This window comes from Atractosteus spatula, chromosome 9 (genome assembly GCF_055471065.1).
Source record: "Atractosteus spatula isolate fAtrSpa1 chromosome 9, fAtrSpa1.hap1, whole genome shotgun sequence".
In the NCBI taxonomy this organism is placed as follows: Eukaryota; Metazoa; Chordata; class Actinopteri; order Semionotiformes; family Lepisosteidae; genus Atractosteus; species Atractosteus spatula.
The window spans coordinates 13,527,264-13,551,385 of NC_142714.1; the positions used below are offsets into that span (position 1 = coordinate 13,527,264).

At 44.0% G+C, this 24,122-nt stretch overlaps 1 protein-coding gene across 1 annotated transcript in view; it reads right to left on the reverse strand.

Moving 5' to 3' along the window:
• Positions 1-24,122, reverse strand: part of nin (ninein (GSK3B interacting protein)) — a 45,295-nt gene that overhangs the window by 10,212 nt on the left and 10,961 nt on the right. The window contains exons 4-28 of the mRNA XM_088925690.1: positions 21,673-21,842; positions 16,719-16,764; positions 15,838-16,013; positions 15,323-15,469; positions 14,652-14,819; positions 14,155-14,291; positions 13,415-13,555; positions 12,974-13,148; positions 12,573-12,683; positions 12,137-12,226; positions 11,529-11,667; positions 11,142-11,263; positions 10,197-10,807; positions 7,868-9,676; positions 6,661-6,786; positions 6,241-6,310; positions 5,727-5,951; positions 5,062-5,178; positions 4,105-4,218; positions 3,121-3,234; positions 2,490-2,636; positions 2,001-2,180; positions 1,558-1,707; positions 1,066-1,167; positions 797-928 (exon numbers count right to left, since the gene is read on the reverse strand). Coding sequence (XP_088781816.1) covers positions 797-928; positions 1,066-1,167; positions 1,558-1,707; positions 2,001-2,180; positions 2,490-2,636; positions 3,121-3,234; positions 4,105-4,218; positions 5,062-5,178; positions 5,727-5,951; positions 6,241-6,310; positions 6,661-6,786; positions 7,868-9,676; positions 10,197-10,807; positions 11,142-11,263; positions 11,529-11,667; positions 12,137-12,226; positions 12,573-12,683; positions 12,974-13,148; positions 13,415-13,555; positions 14,155-14,291; positions 14,652-14,819; positions 15,323-15,469; positions 15,838-16,013; positions 16,719-16,764; positions 21,673-21,842 — 5,519 coding nt within the window. The remainder of the gene's footprint in view (positions 1-796; positions 929-1,065; positions 1,168-1,557; positions 1,708-2,000; positions 2,181-2,489; positions 2,637-3,120; positions 3,235-4,104; positions 4,219-5,061; positions 5,179-5,726; positions 5,952-6,240; positions 6,311-6,660; positions 6,787-7,867; positions 9,677-10,196; positions 10,808-11,141; positions 11,264-11,528; positions 11,668-12,136; positions 12,227-12,572; positions 12,684-12,973; positions 13,149-13,414; positions 13,556-14,154; positions 14,292-14,651; positions 14,820-15,322; positions 15,470-15,837; positions 16,014-16,718; positions 16,765-21,672; positions 21,843-24,122) is intronic.

The following is a 24,122-nucleotide window of genomic DNA, read 5'->3' on the forward strand; positions in this document are numbered from 1 at the left end:
CAGAGTGACATTTATAGATTAACTACATATTAAGTCCCAGAATAAAGCAGAACAGGGGAAGAAATCAAGACAAAGTATTTTCTAATGTGAAAAGAAATATTTCAAATCAGGCTTGCCTAAATTGACCCTGATAAAACATCTACCAAGTAGATTCAGATACTTTCTAATAATTTCATCCTTCTCCTTTAGTGTATAATGGGCTTACAGGGAACCACTCTGAGCAATTACTGTAACTGCGGAGCTTTCTTGTGGCAGATTGTCAATCTCAAGGAAAAGACTGGTGCAATGAAGGACAATGAGAATCTACATGAAGTGAAATGAGATCGAATAAAGATCAAGACTTGATTTCAGCTCAAGATGGCTTGAAGACACAAAAGGCAGAATCACTAGGTATGTACCAACACTGTTAAATATTTTAAAAACTCGTATAACCACAATAAAGACAAAAAATATTTCAGCATTTTGAGCAAATTCCCTTATTTAGAAGGAAGAACGCAGTAATCCCATAAAAATTCAGCTAGTAGACTACTGTTTTACAAGGCAGTCTAGTAAGCATGGTAGTGGTGGTACTCTCTGGTAACTTTGCCTCCTAGTGTCTGTACATAGTGCTGTGCAGTCTTACCTCTTGGAAAGGAACAACTGGAGATTCACCTCACTTTTCTCCAAGAATAAACATGCCTACAGCAGGCTCCACAGCCAAAACAATGTGTTTTTCTTTTTCCATTTTCAGTCTGGAATGAACCTCTACTTGTCCCTTTGCCAGAGCTCGCGCTCAGATGCAGCTCCCCGCTCCTACCTGCTGTAGGCTGAAGTCAGGGCCTCTCCCTCCCAGCTCCTCCCCCCGGTGCTGTCCCTCGCGCTCCAGCTGCAGCAGCCGGTGCTGGGCCTGGATCAGCTGCTCCCGTGGCAACACCCCTCCCAGCTGGACCTGCAGAGCCCGGGCCAACACAGGGCAGAGGTGGGGGGGAGAGGAGCATCACTGTCAGTGAGGGGGCAGGGGCTGGAAGGGCCTTACAATGAGTACAGGTGACCCACCCCGTCAGAGGTGATGCCGGAGACACTGACCTCCAGTAGCTGAGTCTCCAGCCTGGCTTGCCGGGCCTTGAGGTTCTCGTTCTCCTGCCTCAGGTTCTCCATCTCTCTTTGACTCTCGCTCTGCTCGCTCACCTACAGGAAGGGACAAAGCCGGGGAAAAGGGTTTCACCACTGGAGCTCTCAGTTAAATAGTGCCGTTTCTGACACAAAAGCCCTCGATTTGAATAAACACAAGTGCGATACAGCAGTTAACACAGAGGGACCCAGCTGACAGAGACTTTATTTACCTGTACTTTAATCAGCCCAAATTAGTTTTTAAAGGAGAAGAGGCAAACTGCTTTACCTAAGCTCTCAGCTCAAGGTGAAATTTCAAGAGAAGTCGATGTCACGTCTTGCGATTCAAAGCAGACTTCTCGTGAAATTGGTCGTTATTCATCGTTTGTGTAGTTCTGTGCACCTCTGAAGGGATCGAGATTGAGAATGATAAGCAAAACTTCCCGTGTGTGTCCCCTTGTCTCTCACCTTCCTGTTGGCGATGAGCAGTTCTTTGCGCACGGAGTCCAGCTCACGCTTCACGCCGAGTTTCTCCTGCTCCACGGCCTTCACCAGGCTGGACTGCCCTTGCTGCTTCTGCTGCTTCAGGGACAGTATGGTGGACTCCAGCTGTCGAGTCTGAAGGCAGGTAACAGAGGACTAACATGAGGGGGTGAGGCTACTCCAACAGCCGGATACCTGCTTCACAGTCTACAGCAAACCCAACCCCGCAGGATTATCCGGTCGCCATTTCCCCAAACTCTGCAGAGCAGCTTTTGTTGTACATTTAAACTCTTTCCACATCATAACCCAGTGTTTGGTCATGTCTCTGAAAGATGGATCTGTACCTTTGTAATTTTTTTAAGAAGTAGATAAGCAATGAAGACTAAGCTGTCACTGAGGCTCCTTGTGGTGCAGCCCAGCCCACTCACCTTGTCCCGGGAGAGGATGAGGTCACCCTTGGTGTTCTGCACCTCCTTCTGCAGCCTCTCGTTCTCCTGCCGCAGAAGCTGCTGCTCCTGGTCCACCAGCCGGGACAGCTCCTCCCAGTACAGCTTCTTCTGGTGGCTCTGGTACCCGCTGGAATGCAGAGCCAGCTCCAGGAACTGGTTCTGGTCCGAGACAGAGAACGTCAAAGACCAAGCACACCGTAAAGGATGGCTTTTGCTTTTTTTATTTCTAGCGCAGTTGCTCGCATAGTGACTGAAGCTGTACATCTCCAGTAAAAAATCACACTGGAGAACATGCAAGTACTGAGCTTCATTGTCTTTCTGACGTGCAATAGGAAAGGATTACACATGGTCTCGTCTTCCTTTCAGTAAGCCACGTCTTATGATAACTGTGCACTTTAAAAGACTAGATTGATTTTGGCTAAAAAATAAAGTCATGTTATGAAAAACTCTCCTTCATCTCAGTCTTACCTTATTGTTGGCATTCTGCAGCTGCTTATGCAGAGACATCACTTCCTGTTTGAGGGCTTCTTTTTCTTGCTGGGTGACCCTCAGGTCTGACTTCAGTCGGGCTGTCTGGAGATTGACAGTCTGAAGGGCTTCATCCAGAGCATGGACCTGACCCAAAACATCCAAGAACACCGTCACACCCCTAGAAATCATCTACAGATTTGATCACAGTATGCTTGCATCGCACAAAACTCTGACACACAAAAACGTGATGTGTTCAGATCGCTAGAAAAGATCTACTTAATAGCTATTGACCGTAGAACTCTTAGTCATAACACCAACACTGCCCCCTAGTGGACATTCAGGGAAGTAATATGACAACATCAACTCGATCGCAGACGCACACCAGGTCCCTGGACTTAAGGGCATGTCCTACACTGACAGGGTGATAACACTGGGCCCTTTTATTCTTCAAAAGACAAGCCAGGACACTTCTTCAGAATGAACAGAAAAGCACAAACCAGAGGCGGAAACTATGTGAAAGTGCAAGCTAAAGCAAGAATGCTTTTTTACCCAAAGAGTGGTAGAACAAGCTACACAGCCATGTTGTTGAAGTCGACACCCAGTCTCCTTTCTAGAAATGTCGCAATACCTTGTCCAGGGAGGCAGAGAGCTGAGTCTTGAGGTTCTGGGCCTGCTGCTCTGCTGCTTGACGTTCCTGTCTGAGATGAGACAGCTGGTTCTCCACTGCCCCTAATTTTGCAACCTGCACACAGTGAAGACCAAACCTGAGTGACCAGGAGCAGCGCTTGGGAACTGACTACAATACAGGGTTTGCCTTAGAAACCACTACGTTTATAAACCAGTTCTGCACAATATTTAATCTGAACAGTAAAATATTCAAATGAGTAGTGTAGAAATTGAAAGGACAGGTAGAGAGCAAAGAGTGTGTGTTATTGAGTACTACAATCGTCTTTCTACAGGAGATGCGTACAGTTCAAACAAGGCTTAATGCTTTAATGAAGGGAAGGAATTTTAGTCATGTTCCAAATATTGATGCAGAAGCTCCCATAGCTCCTGTTTGATTTTCACCTATGTGTTGCTGCAGAAATAATACTTGGGTAACTACTAAAAGTTCAACCCAATACAGGATGTAGGAATTCGGAATTTCATATTGCTTATGTGTTTCCAATTATGGCATAGTTTAAGCTTACACTTGTATAGCTATTTTCTGGACACTCCACTCAAAGTGCTTTACAGGTAATGGGGACTCTCCTCCACCACCAATGTGCAGCCCCACCTGGATGATGTGACGGCAGCCATAGTGTGCCAGTATGCTCCCCACACATCAGTGGGGAGAAGAACAGAGTGATGAAGCCAATTCAAAGATGGGGAAGCCATGATTGGTGAAGGACAGGGGGAAATTTGTCCAGGACACTGAGGTTACACCCCTATTATTTTCGAAAATCACCCTGGGATGAGAATCAGGACCTCAATTTTACATCTCGGTGACGAATTGTGTCCCCATCGCTATGGAGCATGAGGACCCACACGGACTGCAGGGTGAGCACTCTTCAAATTGTAGTCACAAGAGCTGAAGATACTACAGCACACCCCACGATGCCCGGCTCTGCACCTTGTCCACGCAGCGGCTCAGCTCCTCACTCAGAGTCTCCTTCTCCCTCTGGAGTTTCTCGCTCCTCGACACGGCACTGGCCAGATCAGAGCGCAGGTCCCGGCTGCTGCACAGCTGCGCATCAAAGAGGAGTCACCGCTTTGCCACCAAACCTCCTCCACAGGCTTTGTCATAGTAGGCTAAATTCTACATTTACACCTGAAGGCTCCACAGCTGAACCATTGTGTTTCCTTTCTTTTCTTTTCAGCATGGAATACACCTTTACTTGTTCACTTTGCAGCCTACGCGTGCTGACACAGCTACCCACCTGAACTATATTCTCAGCAGATGATTCAATGGGATATACACTGTCCTGCTGCAGAATCTAGGACCGTGGATACCTCTGTGATAAAGCTGCCAACCATAGTTAGGACAGCAGAAGAGATAAGGATGTTTTTTTTTAAGAAAGACTAAAATCTTCTCCTTTTTTCTATTTCAGAACATATTTCAAACCTAGAGAAATAAATTATCCACGGTCCATTTTAAAACAATGCAGTAAAGCCTCCATGCTTTATGTAGACAGAATTAAGCAGTTTTTTCAGGTTACTTAAGAAGTTATAACAAAGTGTGGAACAAACCCCTTAATTGTGGTTCAAAAAGACACAATATTTGTATTAATGATACTTTGCATTAAAGTGTTCATTTGTTAAAGTGCATATTACATTATGAGGGGTTGAGTTAGTATTAATTTTAGAATTAGGATCAGTGTGTGGGCCATTATGAAACTTTATGTGCCCGTTATGTCTTTTAAAGAATGATTTTAAAGAGTTATGATGGCTATTGTAATATCCTGTGTAACCTGTAAGGAGATATTATGAAATTATTATGCTTGCTACATAAGCCCTTCAAAGGAAACTGCACTGACACTGTGGGATAGCAAGGTCTCTGTGTAAAGTATTCAGTTTGTGTTCCAGTCACCTGCTCCTTCAGGGTGGAGAGTTCCTGGCTCATCAGCGCCCTCTCCTGCTCCAGCTGGGCACTCCTCTCCTGGGATGTGGCCATCTCTTTCTCTAGGCCTGACAGGCGAGCTGCCATCTGCCAAGAACAAATCTGACTGAGTGAGATGTGCTCATATGGCTAAAACCTAACTAGAAAGAAGGATTATATCTGAACACATCTGGGTTCTGGGCGCCCCCAGGTAAAACACGTCACATTGCAAACAAACGTCATGTTTATTTTTTCAGAATATATCATACATAATGACTACCAAAAAAACATTTTCTTTCCTGCATTCTTACAAATCAAAACAAAGGGTGGACTAATTGCAGTTACCTTCTGATCACATCACGTGACCCTCTGGGAGCCTATTGATCTTAAACAGTAGATCTATTTAGCTAATAATCTCCTCCCATTCTTCTTTACCTATGATGCCCCATTATCAATAAAGTTGTTGTGAGTTGAAAGCATCCTGAATTGAATTGAATTGAAAGCTCTGAAGACCAATGTCTTCTCTGTTTGGGGTGAAAGTGGAACAACCCCTATCGGGTACCAGTTAAGGGATATAATCAGAGACTGAAATCCAGGGCTTCCTGATGTCCCTGCTGTTTGGGTACATAAGGTGCCTTCCTACACTCGAGGCCCACCTGGCTCCTCTCCTGTGCGAACTCGGCAGCCAGCGCCGCTCTCTCCCTCTCTAGCTCCCCCTGGTGGTGCTGGCGCCGGCTGCTCGCTTTCTTCTCCCGCTGCTTCAGCAGCTCGCTGAGCCGGCGGTTCAGCTCCAGCACGTCGGCTGCGTTCTGCGCGCTCTTGTGCGAGAGCAGCCCGTTCTCGTCCTCCAGCTGCTGCCCTCGGCTCCTCAACTCCAACACCTGGCCAGAAGAAAGAGAGCCCACCGTCAGTAAGGCCACACCACAATTCAGTCTAAATATATACAGTAGATTCACAGTTCGATCACGTCCTCCTCGAATCAATGCAATTAAGGTTATAAACTTATTTGCGTTTAAATGGGAAAACGAGACTGAGAAGGTTTCACTGTAAAAACTATAAAAGTCTTTTCAGTGTATTCCCATAAAAAGCAAGTTTTGCACCTTACTTATTTAAATGAAAAGGCCGTTGCTTAAATAAAAGTAAATCACATTTTTGCCGACAGCTTATCACCTGGTTCTTTAAGCTCTCGTTCATCGTCAGAGCTGCAGTCTTTTCCTTCTTCAATTGATCAATTTTGCGTCTGTGAAATAAGGCAGACACGTACTTCATTAAAAAAAAGTATCATGCCAAGGGAGAGGTTTAGAAATGCACAGCCACATATTTTAGCTTTAGTTTGTAATAAGTATCAAAATGTATCACTTCAAGACTTCCAAGTTAAAAAATAACAATTTTTATATTGCAGGGAAAACAACAAACTACATAAACCTGCTCTTTAAGGTGCTAACTGTGTGTTATTAACTACTAAATATTCCATCAGGAGTGGATAGAGAGGAAATAAATAATCTATAATTGATTATCTTTTATTTGAGCCATCAATAATAACCAGATTGATTAATCTACTTTCAACTTTTTATCTTTTAAGTTCCTTACAGCATTTCCTCTTGGATCTTATTGAGGTCTTTCAGTTTCTGCTGTGAGATGTTGCCCTCTTCCTTGAATTTGGAGATCTCCCATTTCAAAATGAGGTTTTCTTCTGCCAGACGGCCAGCCTCCCCTCTACATTGGAGACAGACAGGATAGGAGAATTAGAACAAGTTACTGTTCCTTGTTCCCAGACTTCAACTGTTTGGTGAAGCGTGTTTGAGAAAGTGTACAGAATTGAGGGTTAGATCTAGTAAAAACCACTAAAATAACATTTGCTCTATTAAGAAAACACTTTTTAGCACCTTAGGTTCACAATGAGCAAATTATTCAGATGGATACAACAATTAAGAGCATAGAATGTAGATCCAACAGACTTTCCTGAATTTTAGTTTATTATTTCCCTTCATAAGAGGGCTCTATCAAGAAGAGGATTATATCTCTGAATAGACATTCAAGAACTACACATATTCTATGTGATAATTCCCAAGAATATTGTGCTATAAAAGTGTTTCCTAAACAAGCCTGCAAACATTTCTCCTAAGATTACCCATAAGACTGACATTAATCTAATTTATTAAATGTAAATATCTTAACAATAATTACAAGACGATAGAGTTAAAGAATTGGGTCTAGAGCTATGTTACATCATTGTATTTTTTATATGAATGAAATGACATAGTTAGAAGATGTTTCAGGCAGAGCTGCCAGTTGTATACTGTTTGTAACATCTGTATGAACATTTTTCTCAGCTACTGTTCAGTTTACATTTCACCCTCTTATGTAGCCTTTTTATAGACTAGTTTATTTGTACACACACAGACATACTACATACATGCACAGCCATTACACAATGTACACCTTTTATTTCAGAAAGAAATGAAATCTTACAGTGGACTCTAGATCAATCTTCAATGCTGGACAGGGTTTTTTCCACAATCTACATAGTCTTGATTCAGTCATGCCATGAAAACACAAGCCTGTCAGATTGTTACATCATCTACATGAAGGTTTTCTTTTTTCTAAGGGGTTAAGACAGCAACAGAGACAGCAAGAGCTCCATATCTATGTGGGATTAAAAGCACTATTCTAGGTCACGCGTTACAAATGTGAGTTGCGCTAAGTAGCCAAGCAGGAATGCAGGGTTAGTTTAGTTCGACAGGGCACACAAGGAATTTGGATGCTCCATATCCGACGATGGCTGCTGGTACATTACCTGTGGGCCTGCATCTTTTCTTGTAACGTTTGACATTTCTCTTGAAGTTCAGCAACAGTTTCCTGCAGTTTTGCCTTTTCCCTCTCCAGCTCGGTGCAGCTATCTTCAAGTTCTGACACAGCCTGAATCTTCGCTTCCAACTGAGAATTTAGGTCCTGAAAGGTCTCCTCCTTGTGAATGTTCATTTCTGCCACCTCCTTGGTCCCTTTCGTGTCCTGACAGAGGTTTTTAAGCTCTTCTTGTTTCTTTAATTCTTGGATCTCTGCACAGAGTTTTGAATTTTCTTCCACCATCTGGACCACTTGTTTTTGCAATTTGGAATGCCTGCCTTGGATGTGCCCGACACCTTGCATTTTTTCCTCAAGCTCGTGAACTTTGTTTTCCAAATTCATCTTTTCCTCCTGGAGCTTTCTCTTTTCTCTAGTGCATTCCTCATACCTACTTTGAATGTCAATCAACTGCTTAGTCTTGCCCTCCAGGTCTTTGGTCCGTTCAATCATTCTAGAGATGTCTTGCCGGAGTTCTTTGTTCTCCTTCTGTGACTGCTCTCCAGCAGCAATCTTTTGGGCATCATCTTCCAAAAGAACTTCAAGTTCACTTGTCCTTTTCTCAAGACGACAAACCTCTTGCTGGAGCTGCAGGTTTCGGTCATGAGCATTTTCTAAATGGGCCTGCACCCCAGCATGAAGATACACTTGGTCCTGAAGCTGCTTCAGTTTTTCATGTAAGTTCTCCATCTCACTATGGCAGAGCTTTCGCTCTTTCACAGCCTGTTCAACTTCATCCTGAAGCTGATGAATCCCTTCATTCGGTTTTTCCAGCTTTCTGATATTTTCTTTAAGTAAATCAGAATCAGAATCACAACCTTGTTCTTTCTCTTCAGATACCTGGGGTTCTGTACCTATGCTGCTTTCTGAGGTGGGTGTCTTCTCATCAGGAGATCTAATTTTGACTGTTACACTGTACTCATCTTGGTCAAGCTTCCTTTGCAGGTCAGTGAGGCTCTCTTTTTTAGCATCCAGTTCCTCGGTCCTTTTTTTAAGATGTGAAATCATGCAGAGTGCTTCTTTGTTTTCCTTCTGCACCTCTTCAAATCTCTCCTGCAGCTTTGACATCTTGGTCACTTCAGTTCCCAGCTCTTGAATTCTGATTTGGAGCTGGCTGTTTTCAGCCACCAAGCTCTGTATCTCCGCCCATTGTTTTTCTAACAGATTCAGATTCTCTTTGTTCTTCTCCTCTAAGTCAGTCAATTGGCCCTGGATCTCTGCCTTCTCCTGCTCAAAATCTTCAACTGCCTGTTTCAGCAGAAGTTCCAGATCGTCAGCTTTCTTCTGTGCCTGAATCAGGAGCTCATCTTTGGCATTCAAGTTTTGTTGAAGATCTTTATGCAGATCAGACAATTGCTTGGTAAGTTCACTCTCTTTTACCTTTGCAGTGTGAATGAAGGCTTCTAATTCATGTTGCAGTTGCTCGTTTTTAGCTATCAAGCCATTTAACTGCTCCTTGTAACTCTTCTCCATCATTTCCCTTTCTCTTTCAAACTCCTGTGACACACACTCCTTCTCACGCTTTAGGGAATCTCGGAGACGCTCCATTTCTTCTCCACTTTCTCGGAGAAACTCCTCCTTCTCAAACTCCCACTGCACCTTCTCCTCTGTATGTCGCATTGTCAGATCCTGGAGCTCGTTCTGGTGACGTTCCTCTAGCTTCGATATGTCCTTCTGCAATCTTTCTGAAACAGCTTCCTGGTCTGAGAAGCGGGATTCTAATTCACTGATCTTCTGGGAATAGTGTCTTTCCAGTTCCTTCCTGCACATGTCAACCATCAACAAACAGTTATCATCAAAACCGCCACTGGGGAGAAATCTGAATCCATCTGGCTTAGCAAACCACCAAAACCATTTCATTTTTTAGAGGACCAATTTTCCTTACCTACAGTTTAACTCCATCTCTCAGGAGAGAAATATGCAATGCTGTAGATTTACATTTTCTTTCATGTGAAAAAGTACTTACATTTTGATAACTTTTTGATAACGAATAACCGAGATATATCAAAAGCATTCCCGAGTGTGAACAAAACATTAAAATGTTTGAAATAAAAATATATATAAAACAATAATGTTCAGTTGTAAATGGCTGGAAATCAGTAGGCATGTTCACCTGTACTGCTAAAAGGATGTAATGTAATTTCTTGTGTGATCATTTACACTGAATAGCAAAAGAGACTTCAAACCTCTAAAACAAAAATACATTTAGTCATCCAAGTTCAGCCTTAGTTAAATTATTCTCTGTTACTGCCACAGCATAAATAGCCCCTATCCCCTCTCACCTCTCCTCCAGGAAATCCTGCGTGAGCTTCTCCACCAAGCTGTTGAGCCTCTCCTTCTCCTCGCTGTGTCTCGCACTCAGCTCCTGCACTGCTTCCCGGTGGCTCTCCTCCATCAGGGACCGCTGTCTCTCCCACTCTTCCGCAAGCTGCCTTTCCCGTTCCTCCAGGGCCCCCGACAGCCTCTGCTGCTGCTCTTCCAGCCTGCCTTGCAGGGCAGCCTCGTGCTGCTGCTCCAGTCTCGCCCGTTCTTCCGAGTGCAGCCTGTCCCGTTCCGCCACATCGGCGGCGTGGGCCCGCGCTGCGCTCTCGCGCTCGCGCCCCGCGGCTCCCAGCTGCTCCTCCAGCTCACGAGCGCGGGTCCGGACCCCGATCACCTCGTCCCTCGCCAGACTGACCTCCTCCCCGTGGCGGCGCTCCAGTTCTGCCCTCTCCTCCGCGTGGCTCCGCTCCAGCCTCTCCTGAGCGGTCTGGGCAGCATTCAACAGGTTCTGGAGCTCCTCCGCTCTCCTCTGGACTTGATCCTTCTCCTCCTGGCACTGCTGGGCCAGCTTCCTTCGCTGCTGCTCATGAGTATCCTTCAGCTCCTCCAGCTGCTGTTCGTACTGACTGACCTGCAATGGCAAATCAAACCTTTGTTCAAGTGGGCTACAAGGAGCTTCCCATCACAAACACTGTGCGTGTTCAATAGTCCAGCAGCTTTTTGGGAATCTGTGCAAAACTTCCCAAACTCAAGATCAAGAGAACAAAAAACTTTCAAGCTCCATTTAAGGAATGAACTAGTTATATGACTTATGACTTGAGCAGAAAAAGAGGATAAATTCCTCAGCATTCTGAGTGCATATTTAAATTAGATCAGCATTAAGTGAGTTTTCACAAAGATAACTGTTTGACTGGTAATGTGTTTCTATTTTTTTTGGACGGAGCAGGCTGTCCTTCCCTGCTCACCTTGCCGTCTAGTTCGCCTCTGAGGGTTTCCAAATCCCGAACGTGCTGGTCCTTTAGCTGCTCGATTAGCATCTCGGCCTCCAGGCTCATGTTGAAGGGCGGACAGTCCTCTGAGCCAAGACCTGGGGAACAGCATATGGGAAACATGCCTGCTCTTAAGGAGGAGAATTCTGGGATCGAGAGGAATAGGGGAAGTGCTGAAGTTCTTTCACAGGTTTGACAGATAGTAACTGATGGGATAAGCAGGGCCCTGGCAACACCATTTGGTGGATAGGCGACAGAAAAATGTATAACTTTATAACTAATTTATAACTACGCGCAGCAGAATGCTACACACAGTAAGGATAGGACCTGCTTTTTCAACTGCAATGGCCGAGTGAAGGGTACCTGGGTCTGATTCAATGCCCGGGCTCTTGCTGTCAAACTCCTCAGAAAGAGAGGGCTTGAAGAAGGGGCGGGACGTCCTGCCCAGGGTGCGATACTCTTCTAGCTCTTCCTGCAGCTCATCAATGCGGTCCTGCAGCTCCTGTGTACATGCAGACACACTGGGATCACATACACTGCGCTGGGCGCAAGCTGCCGTGGGTCAGGCAAGCTAGACTCAACCACGAGGAGGAAACGTAGCGGCCTGATGGGGAAGTCTCCGGACAGAAACCTGTTGTGTCTTAGTGAGACCGGGGAGACACCCTCTATTGTATGAATTGCCTTGATACAGATCTAATGATTCCAACCAGAAATGATGTCAAAGGAACGGGGATCCCAGTAAATTTACATGTAAAGAAAAAAGTATTGAGTCGCTAAGCGTAAAGTTAGTTTAATCCCACTCTGTTTTGCTAAATATGTTTAAAAAAGACAAAAATAAAACTCTTGTTAAGTCAATCTGTCGGATCTACAGGCCTGCAGGACTGGAGAAAACCTCCTCCATGGCCCTCTCCTTCTCAGGCACGGCCAGTGAGAGACAAAGTGCGCACGGACGTGATTCTCATTCTCCTTACCCTGCACTGCTCCTCATACTTGCTGCGTAGGTGTCTGAGCCTCTCCTCCTGCAGGAAGAACTCTGCGCTGCCTGGGTCCAGATCACCGAACTGGTGACACAAACGAACAAGAGGCACTTCGGATGTCAGGTACATAGATGGATGAAGAGCCACGTAGTACAACATAGAAGATAAATACAAATCTGGCACTTTCAACTGACTTCAATGTGTTTTATAAGGAACACTTAGTAGTTTGTTCATGTGATATTAATCTTCATATTATCTTCTATGACAATACTCCATGAGGCCGACAGATTACTCATCACACTACAGTTACTGTACGTGTTCAGATACCTGAACAGTCTTCTAATATGTCTAAATGAAGTGTGAATTTCTTCCCCTCTGATTAACTGTGCCTGATTCTGTCTATGTCTGAGCGCTGTCTGTGGGAATTCACCTTTTCTTTGAGAATGTTCTCCAGGTTCTTCTGCAGTTTGCCGACCAGATTCTCACTCTCCACCAGCTTCTCTGTGTTCTCCAGCAGTTCAGCCTCTAGACGTCCATTCTCCTGCAGAACAGGCCAGGGTGAGACCTAGCTGCACTGGAGCTCAGGAGCTCACGATTGTACAATTTATGACTCTGTTCTGTTCAACATCTGGGCTCATTCCACGGTAACCAAGCCAGTGTTTTCTTTTAAGTGGGGTTTCTGATTTTTTTTTGGCTAAAAGGTCAATATTAAAGGTCATTTAACCATCCAGACCAACTTCAGTGTTATGAATTACTAAAGGAGTGCTGTTTGACCCGTCACTCTGGCCCCGCTCGGTGTGCCTGCAGAACGGTTGCTCTAACACTAGCTACCTTGAGCGTCAGAGAGAGGCGATCACGCAGGAAGGCCTCCTCCTCCTTCACTTTCTCGACCTCCCTCTCCAGTTGTGCGCGCTGGCGGCTGGCCTGCTGCTGGATGTGGTCCAGCTCTCTGGTCAGCTCTGACTTCACGGCAGCCAGTTTGTCCCTGTGCTCCATTTCCAACTTCCTACAGACAGAGAGACAGAACCGACTTACTCTCGCCAACCTCCGCCCTCCGAGACCTGATTATGAGAACAGCGGCAGTAGAAAACAATGTACGTGAGATGCTTGTCTCAAGGTTCTGAAAATGAATTTTCAGCTTATTTGTAATATTCAAATTAATTTTGTTTAGGATTGATATTTTACCAGTAAAAGCTGCCTGCATCCCTCAACCAGTGTCCTCTTTTAAAAAGATATTGCCAGTCATGCAAACCAGTGAACAAGGTGAGTTACCGGAGGTTGTAGTCATTCAGGCGCTCGATGGCTGAGTGGTGCTCGTCCACCTCTGTGGCCATCTGAGTCTTCAGCTTATCGGCCTTTTCTAGATCTGCCTGGACCTTCCTTTTCTCCCGCAGTTCACGGTCCACGCACTCACTGGCAAAACACACAGCAGTCAGAATCGGAAGAAACCTTAGGAAGGCCTCAGATGCAATCAGGCCTACTAATAAGAGTTAAAGTGTATTTTCACATCTAGCCTCATAGATCCTCGTAGCCTACCACAAAGGAGAATAAAAATGTAGACAGACTCCTCTGAGCCACTCAACTTTTTAACACAACACAGGCACCACAAACTCGTATTGGACGTCCAGCGCTGATTGGAGCAGGGGAGCGTCTCTCATCCAGGAGACTGCTGGGAGCTGAGAGACCCCTGGCTTACTAGTCCCACACTACCCTCAGTGGGGGAAGCCTGGTTACACTCACATAATGATGTGACCCAATATAAAACAAGCAACATAGGGCTTAACCTGTGCAGAGGCCAGCATCTTTACCAGTAGTTGAGGTACTTTGGGAGTTTTCAGCCAGTTCTATAGTATCACCTCATTCCTCTCAGAATATGACCGAGTCCCAGTGTTAAAGCAAAGCTCTGCTACTATGGATATTCTAACTCTGTCAGTGTGCTGTATGCATGTCTCAGATTTTGTCAGCATATATGCATGTACAAACAGTTCTCTGCCTTTCTGAGCAGCACTCACAGCAGGTAGCGGATCTCTGCCTTGAAGCTGGCCAGCACAGCCTGATGAATGCCATTCTTGGTAATAAGGAGCTCGTTCTCAAGTGCGATGGTCAGCTCACTCAGATTCACCTTACTCTCCAGACCGAAATCCAGAGCCTGCAACAAGGACAGCCCCCCAAAAAACATGTCACACCACAACCGCAGGACAGCAAGTATTCATTATTCGTTACCTTTCATCTCTGACAATATTCCACCACATTCATATGTGAGCAGGCGTGTATGAGATCGTATAGTGCACTGTTCTGACGCAAGGTGTGTGAAAGATATTCTGTGCTGGACATCACAGCAGTCTGAATTAAAGTATTAACAATTATCTATTCAAAATATGGGCACAAAGGCAAAGATGTTATTTCCATACTTTGGAAGATTCTGCTTTTGTGCACTGAAATAACCAGTAGATTTAATAAAACGCCAGTTCAACAGGCTTTCATTGCATTATGAAACTGAAGCCCACACCTGCAGGATCTCCGGGCCATTCTCAATGCCCTCCTCCTGCCAGGCGTCCAGCAGTTGCTCAGCAGACGCGTAGCCTGATCCGTCATCCAGAGTGGAGAACAGACGCAGGCCGATGGTGCTGGTCATCGCCGAGGGTGTAGTTGTCCGCCGTCCGCTCTCATCAAAAGGCTGTGCAGAGAGAACAGGCTCAGACTGGTTGTGCCCCTCCACAAGCTAGAGAACCAGTGGTCTTCTTCACCTCCAGTTCCCACTGCACTCCAGTGCAGGTCTATGTGCTAACCTCTAATGTACTAAATTTACCGGAACTCAGTTGTAATAATAATTCCTTATACTTATATGGTGCTTTTGTGGACACTCCACTCAAAGTGACCAGACTCGCAGCTGCTTAGCTTTAGCAGACGTCCACTTGTGAACTGCAGGGTGATATAGCTGCCGGCAAGTGTGTAAGAGGATTTAGGAAAATGATCTCATCATGTATGGGCTTCCTCTGCTAAATGCAAACGTTTCTTCCAAACTATTTACCCAAACACCGCCTCCCATAAATTGAAGCTTATTTGACAGCAGATCATCAAGCCTAGCAAGCATCATGGGTAATCTAAGCCGTAAGACAGAAGAATGGTGGGAGTAGGGTATGGGAGATATGAGAGGGGCCGGAGAGCAGCGAGCCTAACCTGAGTGGAGTGGTGTCTCTTGAGCTGTCGGTACGGGGTGGAGGCAGAAGGGGTGGGAGGATTGTTGCTCCTCACAATCCCAGAGACAAAATCCTGCACTCTCATGACTCCATCGCTGTCCAGCTTCTGAAAAACATCTTCCACCGCCTGCAAGACAGGGTTGAAATAGACTGCATTAACTTCATTAAAAAATCCAGACCATTTATTGAACAAAGCCATTTTCCTCAAAGCATAGGGTCACTGAATATTATTTGGCCATAACATTTTTACTCTAAATCTAGAAAATTTGCTGGGAATCTTCAAGTCATGCTACACCACTGTGTTCAACACACTAAAGTTACAAAGACAATGTAATGCACAGTACCGTGAAATGGTAAGAGGGTATCGCACACAGACGAAGGTAATACATGTTTAACAAGAGATGAAAATGATTCTCTAAACTACAGACAGGGCCTGGTGTAACCTCGAAATGTAGAGAACGACCCGAGCTTCCGTCAGCGGGGCCTCGCCCTCACCTCCAGGCCCAGCCGCGCGCACACGGAGAGCAGCTCCTGGCGGCTGGCGAAGCCGTCTCGGCACAGCCCCAGCTCCTCACACGCCCCCTGCAGGCACTCCTCCAGCCCGTCGGGGGAAGGGGCGAACCCCCCACGAGGCGTGCCCGGGTCGTCGGGGTTCCAAAAGTGGAGCTGACCTGCACCGAGAAAATGGGCGTCGGGGAGGGACATAAGTAAAATAGAGCAGCCGGACGAAAGGTGCACAGCTACTGTGTCAGTGCTACAGCTCCTGTACTGTTCCCGGGGAAGAGAAGAAGACAAAGAGCTGCTCAAGTCTCATGTGAGTCTCACAGGTTGCCTGTTTAATACAGGAACAAGTCTTGACTTCAGTGTCCTCCCCCTCTGCTGCAGTTTGATAACTGTGGCAGGATTAAGGTTAGTGACTGAAGACTACAGATGTTGAAGGAAAATTCAACCTGACAAAATGAAAAAAAAGCACTTCTTAGAAAAAGAAAATCTGTGTATGAAAGCTGATTTGAACACACCTCCGCCTATAAAAAAAATTAGTTTTAGATTTTATGTCTTTTGGCTGACAGTATACAGCAAATGCACATTATTTTCAGGGGGAGAAACTCGCTGCTGAGAAATATTACAAGCTATTATTAATGGGCATCTCAATGTGAAGACGTTCGGCAGGTTCACCTGCAGAAAGTTCCACAGCCGAAACATTCAGTTTCTTTTCTTTTCCTGTCAGCATGAAATAAACCTTTACCTGTTCCATCTCCATATGAATATGTATCAGGGGTTGTGAACTTGGAGCTGGTTGAGTGAGTTTTATGTTTTTACACATAAAACATGAAATGATATTCAATTCAGCTCATCTGAACTGTTTCCAGTCTTACCTTCAGCCTCATACTCCTCACTGTTGTGAATGGAGGTGCTGCAGTGCTGGGGAGAAGGAAAGCACAGTCCATTACTGGAAAACCAGAATACAGCGATAACATATCCAAAAACTGCATAATATGCTCCATGATCATTAAATGCATCTCAACATGATTTATACCTCATCTGTTTCTAAGTAGAAAACAAAACAGCGAAGATGAAAGTAATTACAGAAATCCTTCCAATTTAAGAATCCCCACAGGCATCAGAATTGATTTTTTTAGTGAAATCAGGAGTTTCTTTAACCATTTTCAAAACAGGACACATAGCATGGTAGGCAAAGCACTAAAAACAGAAACATGTTCAGATTTATTTTTGGATGCTTAACCAGTAGAGGGCTTTGGAGCAGAAAGAACACACTGTGTCATGTTATGGTCCCAAGAGTCACATGTGCAAGACAGGTAGACCTTCACTGTAGGACTGGTAGTTAATACAGTATTTGGAATCTAATGATCACAACAGAGCTTTGCCCAGACACTTCTATGCTTTTTATACTGCTCCCAGCATACAAGATTGCAACACATCTCAAGTGGTCTCTGCTAATACCTCTAATTGCAAGCAGTAGCCTTCCAACTACACCAGCTTGTTGGTGTGGTTGTAGACGACCACTTCAGAATCAAGCATTTAAACCAACTGCTAATCTCTTTCATTTCCATGGAAACAGATTAAACCTAACCCTGAACAAAGCACTGGGCACAGCACAACCTGGTTAAAAAACAAAAACAATAACAACAGACTAAAAATACAGGAATCATGCAGCTACTTTGTTTAATGGATTTTCTGATTCGTTTTTTTTTATTTTTAAGCACAGCATTTTTGCCATTTGTAAACAGGACACTATTTTAGGACGCTAATTAGTAAACACAGCAGGAGACCTCAGTTTTGTTCTAAATTTACTGTCTGGGTTGTGAACCTTCTCATTCATAGAAAAACAACCAGGAGGAAAGGTAGTGCACACTTATTTTCATAAAATCTTCATACACCCATAAACAACAGTTCAGCAGAGGAAGATCTGTGAAAAGCGGTTTTTTGTTTTTCTTCAGGGAAGCATGTTTATTTGGTATGAGAATCTAAATGTGTGTCAGTATCAGCCCTGCAGACTTAGTAAAAAGTGGTTTTGAAGGAGACAAAAAGTGTTCATTCTTATAGTGTTTGATAAAGTCCCCATTTAGATTGAAATGATGGCAACACGCGACTCCCCCCGCCACCCCCCCTGTTCTCCCTCCCCCAGGCAGCCCTCTGGCATCAGCTGAGCAGAGGAGCGGGGGACACTGCCACACTGAACGCACTCAGAACAACAGGGCCTTGTGGCAGCACAGGGCCTGCACTGGTTAAAGGTCATGGAGAGGCAGCCTTGAAGTGGCCAACCAAACTCTGCAGGTCGTGTGCTGAAGTCGAGTGTGATCACACCAGGAGTCCCCCCAAAATGATAATACTTATACAACCCCCCCCATCCCAGCGCACGCTCACTTCTCCTTCACCATGACCACCGATCGAAAAGCAGGAGGGAATAAGGAGCCCCAGCTCCATTGAAGGGAAAGGCAAACAGAAACAGAGGGAGATACAAGCCAGTAAAGGCTCGCTCCTTTTTACACAGCCTGTGGTTCTAAACAATACCGTGTTGCTGTCAGGTCACAGACGCCAGCTAGAATAAATACAGCTTCTGTGGACCCAAAACACCCAGAGAAAAATAGTGCTTATAAGCAAGACATCTTAAGAATGCAGAAGCATGTTTATTTTAAATTCCATCACATACCTCTGTTCAGCATATGATCATGCATATTACATATGAAGGGATATGAGAGCTGTATCTGAACAGCAAAATGGCAAATCTTTTTTTTCCAGAAAGGAAAAAGGTGTAAATGAATGTAGCCTACAAAAAGGAAATTATTTTTCTCTAAAAATGTCAAAATACAGCATAAAGCTATTGTGATTCCAAGAACAATTTTACTAATGCCTTTAATGGCCTAAGCATTTGCAAGAACTATAACCCACTGTTGGTTGAAATATATAAGTGGGCCAGTGAAGTCATCTGTGTCTTGTTTTGCCAAGTTCTTTTTCTGCAGGGGGGGTGGGTGACCCCTGGGAGAATCCGGAGCGAGCCCATTGTGCTGCGCCAGACGTCAGTAGGGATTGCCCCACTTTAGTTCAGTGCTGCAGCTGCACAGATGGCACTTGGTCCCCTCTGACCCCCCAGCTATGTACAGGCATCTGCAGAGGGGCTCTTTGTTAATCTGTCAGACCCCCTTACACCCACTCCCTGTGCAACTATCCCCAGCCCCTGTCTCCATCTGCTCCTCACAGCCCAGCCCATTGTTTGCCAGAGCACTAATTAGAATTATTTCAAGACATGTTCCATTGTCTGATAGGAATGTTTGTCTTGGGATCTACCTGGACTTGACATTATCCACAGTCCCATTCTTCCATACAAAATCACTACCCCTCATCCCCGTTAAGGGAAGACAAAGAAAAAGACTGGTCTTCCACCCTGTATAGCCACCTGTTCCTTTTTGAAAGGCTACTAAACCATATTTTGAAAGATATTTTTTGCGCAATCAATATTGGCGTTGTTACTTATGCAGCTTAATAAATTGTGCTTTTTTGAAGTGGGGGAGTTTGAACATAGGCCTGAGATAAACCAAAAATGTACCTGACGACTTGTTGTAAACCATCAGCAGGAAATTCTGCAACCCTGCAACATTTCTGAAATGCACAACACCCCGACTGGTGGACGGGGTTGCTTCAAGCAGGGCTCGAATCCCAGTCATGCTAGAGACAAGGATCAGGTTTGAACCTTGGATCACAGAGTTGAACTTGCACTTGGGTCGGTGACTTTAAAGGTTGCGTCACTCAGAAGTGACCATGAAGGGAGATTTTAAACCATTTCTACATTCTCCTCTCTATGTGCTGAATTTCTTTGTCAGCCAAGTGGTTTTGTAATAGATTTTGAAAAGACAGCACAGGGTTGGTCACAGTCTCACATCCCGCATCTCATCTCAACATCTCTTTTTCTGGGTGGGGGTTCCTGGGGGGGGGGTGTGGATCATCCAATACTGTACAATACCTCTCCACTCCAGGATATAGGGTTCACACCAGCAGGACGCCTAATCATGACAGGAAGTTCATACTTAGGATGCCATGACAACGAAATCACTAATGGTTCCAGACATCAAGGCCAAAGTACAGCCTTGATTCCACAGATAAGTGGAGCACCTTGAGAGCTGGCAAAGTCCTCACTTGCTGAACGGCTCATGAACCACAGTAAAGCAACCACAGCAAACAAAAATTATCATGCACGACTAGGAAAAGACATGGATTATGTCAGAGCCAAAGACAACAGATTTAAAGCAACACTCTCTTTGACAAGGATCGCGAAAGATTGCAAAATGTTGCATTCAAGTAAACTTTAACATTAAAAATACTGTTATAATCCTGCTCTGTTCTGCCCTCAAATAAACATAGCTAAAACACTTGTCATGCAGGCAAATGCATAATATTTTGTTCTTAATTTTGTATTCTACCTGTAGAATGTTATGTTTAAATAAAAAACGCAAATAATGATTAGATCAGTGAGCATCCTAAAATAGCTAAATGTTTTCAATAATAATTTCAAATCAAAGCACAGTAGCATCAGAATCAATAATATCTGATTATAACACCCAAATTGCCTGTTTTAGAAATGTGGGGCTGTAATGGCTGCGGATTAGAAAGAATTTGTTTTTCCATTTAAAAGCAGACATCATTCACCGCATTTAACCGTCCGTGTTGTTGGTATAAATAGACAAAGACGGCATGACAAGGTTATGCAATGAATGCAGCCTTCTGTGAGCGGCAATGGTTCTGCGAATGCACTGCGTTTCCAGACCTGGCTTGCATACTTCTAAGCTGATTAGCTAAGAATAACAGCTTCTTAGCCTTCGCTTACCTAGAAACAGGGAATAGCTAAGGACAATGAAAGATATGAAATGTAGTCTTGTCAGTGATCGGGGGGCATCAGTTACAGAAAAGCTAATGCAGGATAAAAGACTCATCATGTCCAGGTGTCATCAGCTTCTTCGCCTAGAGAATGATTCTATGAGTGTATGGGACATTCTTCTGGATACTATTTTGCTATTTCTTTCCCAGTATTGAGAAAAGCCACACAATACTGAACAAAGCCCTCAAAAGGTTGAAGAGAAGTCAGACGCTCGAGTTTGTAGGCTACAAGCAGGAGATGTCCACTAAAAACTCCAAGCAATACAGGCAGGGTTTTCGGTTGTTTCACATTATGGTATTTGTTCACATTATGGTAAAGAAAAATAAAAAACATCATGACTTAAGGAAAAAGAAATAGCAGTTTGTGACATCATTCTGGGATTTATGATTGTACAATACTAGCAAACCCAATCACAATTGCCAGAAATTGACTCATGGGGTTTCTACATTGTTGCATCAAATTTCCCACGTTCCCACTGCATCACATGACTGTACAGACCACAAAACTACATAGAGTATTACACCAGCATCATCTTTCTGAGAGTCACACTGACAAGCACAGTAACTGTTTGTGCATGGTAACAGACATTGAGACTCTGTGTTAGTACTGGAATTTCAATCATCTAAGCTTATCATTTAGCGACAGTAACTTGTTTGATGTTCTCAATAATACTTTTCAGGAGCAAGGCCAAAGAGACATTTTCTAAACTAACTTCTTCTCCACATTAAAACGTTTCCATTTCTTTCTGATATATAAGGCAATAAAAAGTACTGAAAATAAACTCTCAGGGAAATACGTAGCTTTCCTCTCATTTAAGGGTAAAACAAGAAGAAAATACAAAAAATGCCATTAAAAGACACCACACAACACATAAATTCCAGTGTTCAGATTCCACTCACTCAGCTATTGCTGTGAGTGTTACAGTGGCACTGAGTTACCTCCGAGTCGTTCTGCACAGAGGTGTTGGTGGGATCCTCAGGCTCGTTTAGAGCTGTCACTGTCCCGATCACCTCACAGGTCCCTGGTGTAGGGTCCCCACCTTCTGGGGTCGACCGTCGGCCATAACGTTTTCCGTCCTTCACGAACTTTGGGACTACTTCTGTGGAATCTGAAGAACGGAGAACAGGAGATCAGCAGGCCACAGTGGAACTCTGACCAAATGGTTCCTGACCACAGGTCCAAGAAGTGATCTAAAGACCTCCATCTTACTAATTTTGGCTATGTTTCACCTTTGTTTTATTATTGTTTTTCATTTGTCTTTCTTTTTCAGCATCATTATGTCCCATTTTTATTAATGACAGCCATACTGAAGAGACTCCTCCAGGTCAGCTGTGTGACAATGAACAGGGGAACTATTTCAGTGTTGCCATCTTCGGTGCGCGACGTTTCACCATGACGCTTTGACTTCAAGTAACTCTGCAGACTCAACTGGTCTGCCTTCTGCTTTTAGTGAACATACCCCTGGTAGAAATGTTATATAGCATAGCTGAGAGCAGAAATATTATACAGCCAGGTGAAAAACAATCAATCAAACAACAGAGAATTATACACAGACATGACACAGCATGCAATGTCCAGGATCATTTGCAACTGCAAAATTTCAGAAAATGAAATAAAAATGTCTAAAAGATACATATAAACTTAAACACTTGTGTCAAAACATAATTTTTTTAACATAATCTTTTAGACTAATGATGAACTGGAACGGCCCACTAATATATTACTGACAATAAGGAAGTCAGCTAAATACCGTTTACTTAAACCCTTACAGTTCATGGCTTTTGAATCCAGTATTGAAGAGAGAATAATCCTTCTTAATCCCTTCTCTTCCGCCCAGTCCCTCCCTGTAATTCCAAGGCATCATATCCGTTCCTTAGACTGATCTGCTCCACTCTCCACTCCACTATAAATTACCTCAGTGACCTACGGGTGCCCTACAAATATGCATGTCAACAACCCTGTCTTGGGCCGAGCGGCTCAATATGCCTGCATATGCCTTGTTCCTTCAAGGTCCATCCCAGAACTGCACACGGCTAACAGGAAAAAGGTAATAAGAAGAAACACTCACACAGGAAAACCAAGAGCTGGTCAAGGCTTTCTACACAGATTGAAAAATAATGAAAGCAGACACTGACCTGACTAAAGTGAATTTAATACAATTATCAGGTAATTTCATATAATAAATTGCAAAAAAAAACAACATTCATATTTCAAAATGAACCTCATGGCAATTTCAAACCTGGATAAAGAACACCTGTAATCCAACTCCCTTCCTACAAGCTACAGGCTGTGGACACAAAAAAGGAAACAGCAATGTGTTAACTGCATTACTGTTCCTTCTTTTTGCTCTCTCTTGTTATCACCAACTGCGATGGGTGGCTTTTTAATTACATGTGGATATCACTGTCCACTTCATCTGCATTTTAGTTTATAGCTAACTACAGAAGGTCCGGGATTAGGTTCATAGTAACTCTCTTATCAATTCTATCATCATTGGGAGGGGCAATGGAGAGACTGAGGGGGGAGGAGTCTGGTGGTATGGGGGGGGGATTTGCTCCACTCAGTGTGATTTGCCCTGTGGCCTGCACTACCCAGCCAGGGTAGGGGATGATGGAAGATCCAAGTGCTAAAGCTGGGTAGAAGCCGATCACCCACCTGAAGAGGACAGGGGCCTGTCACAGTTAACAAAGGGAAAGCCAGCACTGCTGTCTGTTAATTATTCAAGAAGTGGCGCTGTTGCTGAAACAGCATCATAGTAGTTAAGCTTCATACTATTAATCCACCAGCAAAGAAGTTTCTTTGGCCTTAAGTCTATTCGTTATTTTAAGACCCCCATGAAGGTGTGTTTGAAAGCACGGGGAAATGGGACTCTTGCTTATAATGGTGCCCTGGAAGACTCCAATTCCAATTGGCAAATCACTCTTTGTTTAGTCAATATTTAAGTCCTGTGTTAATGAACAGAAGGGAAATAATAAAGGTTTATTGGCTCCTGTCAAATGTGCACAGCTGTGATATGTTTTAGCATTGCAAAAAATGAATCTTATTAGTTTCTTTATTTCCAAGACCCAGACATAAAACCGATACTGTAAGGATATAAAAAATCTGCCTGCAAGGCCATCAAAGAGTACACCAGCTTCAAAAGGCTTGAGATCTATTCAATTAAGTCTCTTTCCGAAAAAGATACAGACACAGGTATTTCTTCATGAAAATTAGATATAAAAAGATAGAACAATAAACAAACCTTTTCCTTATTTTCCCCCGACTTTACAATGCTGCGTCAATACCGCAAAGCAAATCAGGGCTCAAAACATGGGAGTGTGTTTCCCTTATAAAAACAAATAAAAAAAAACCCTGTCCCAACACACCTTCAGTTTATACTGAAGGTGCA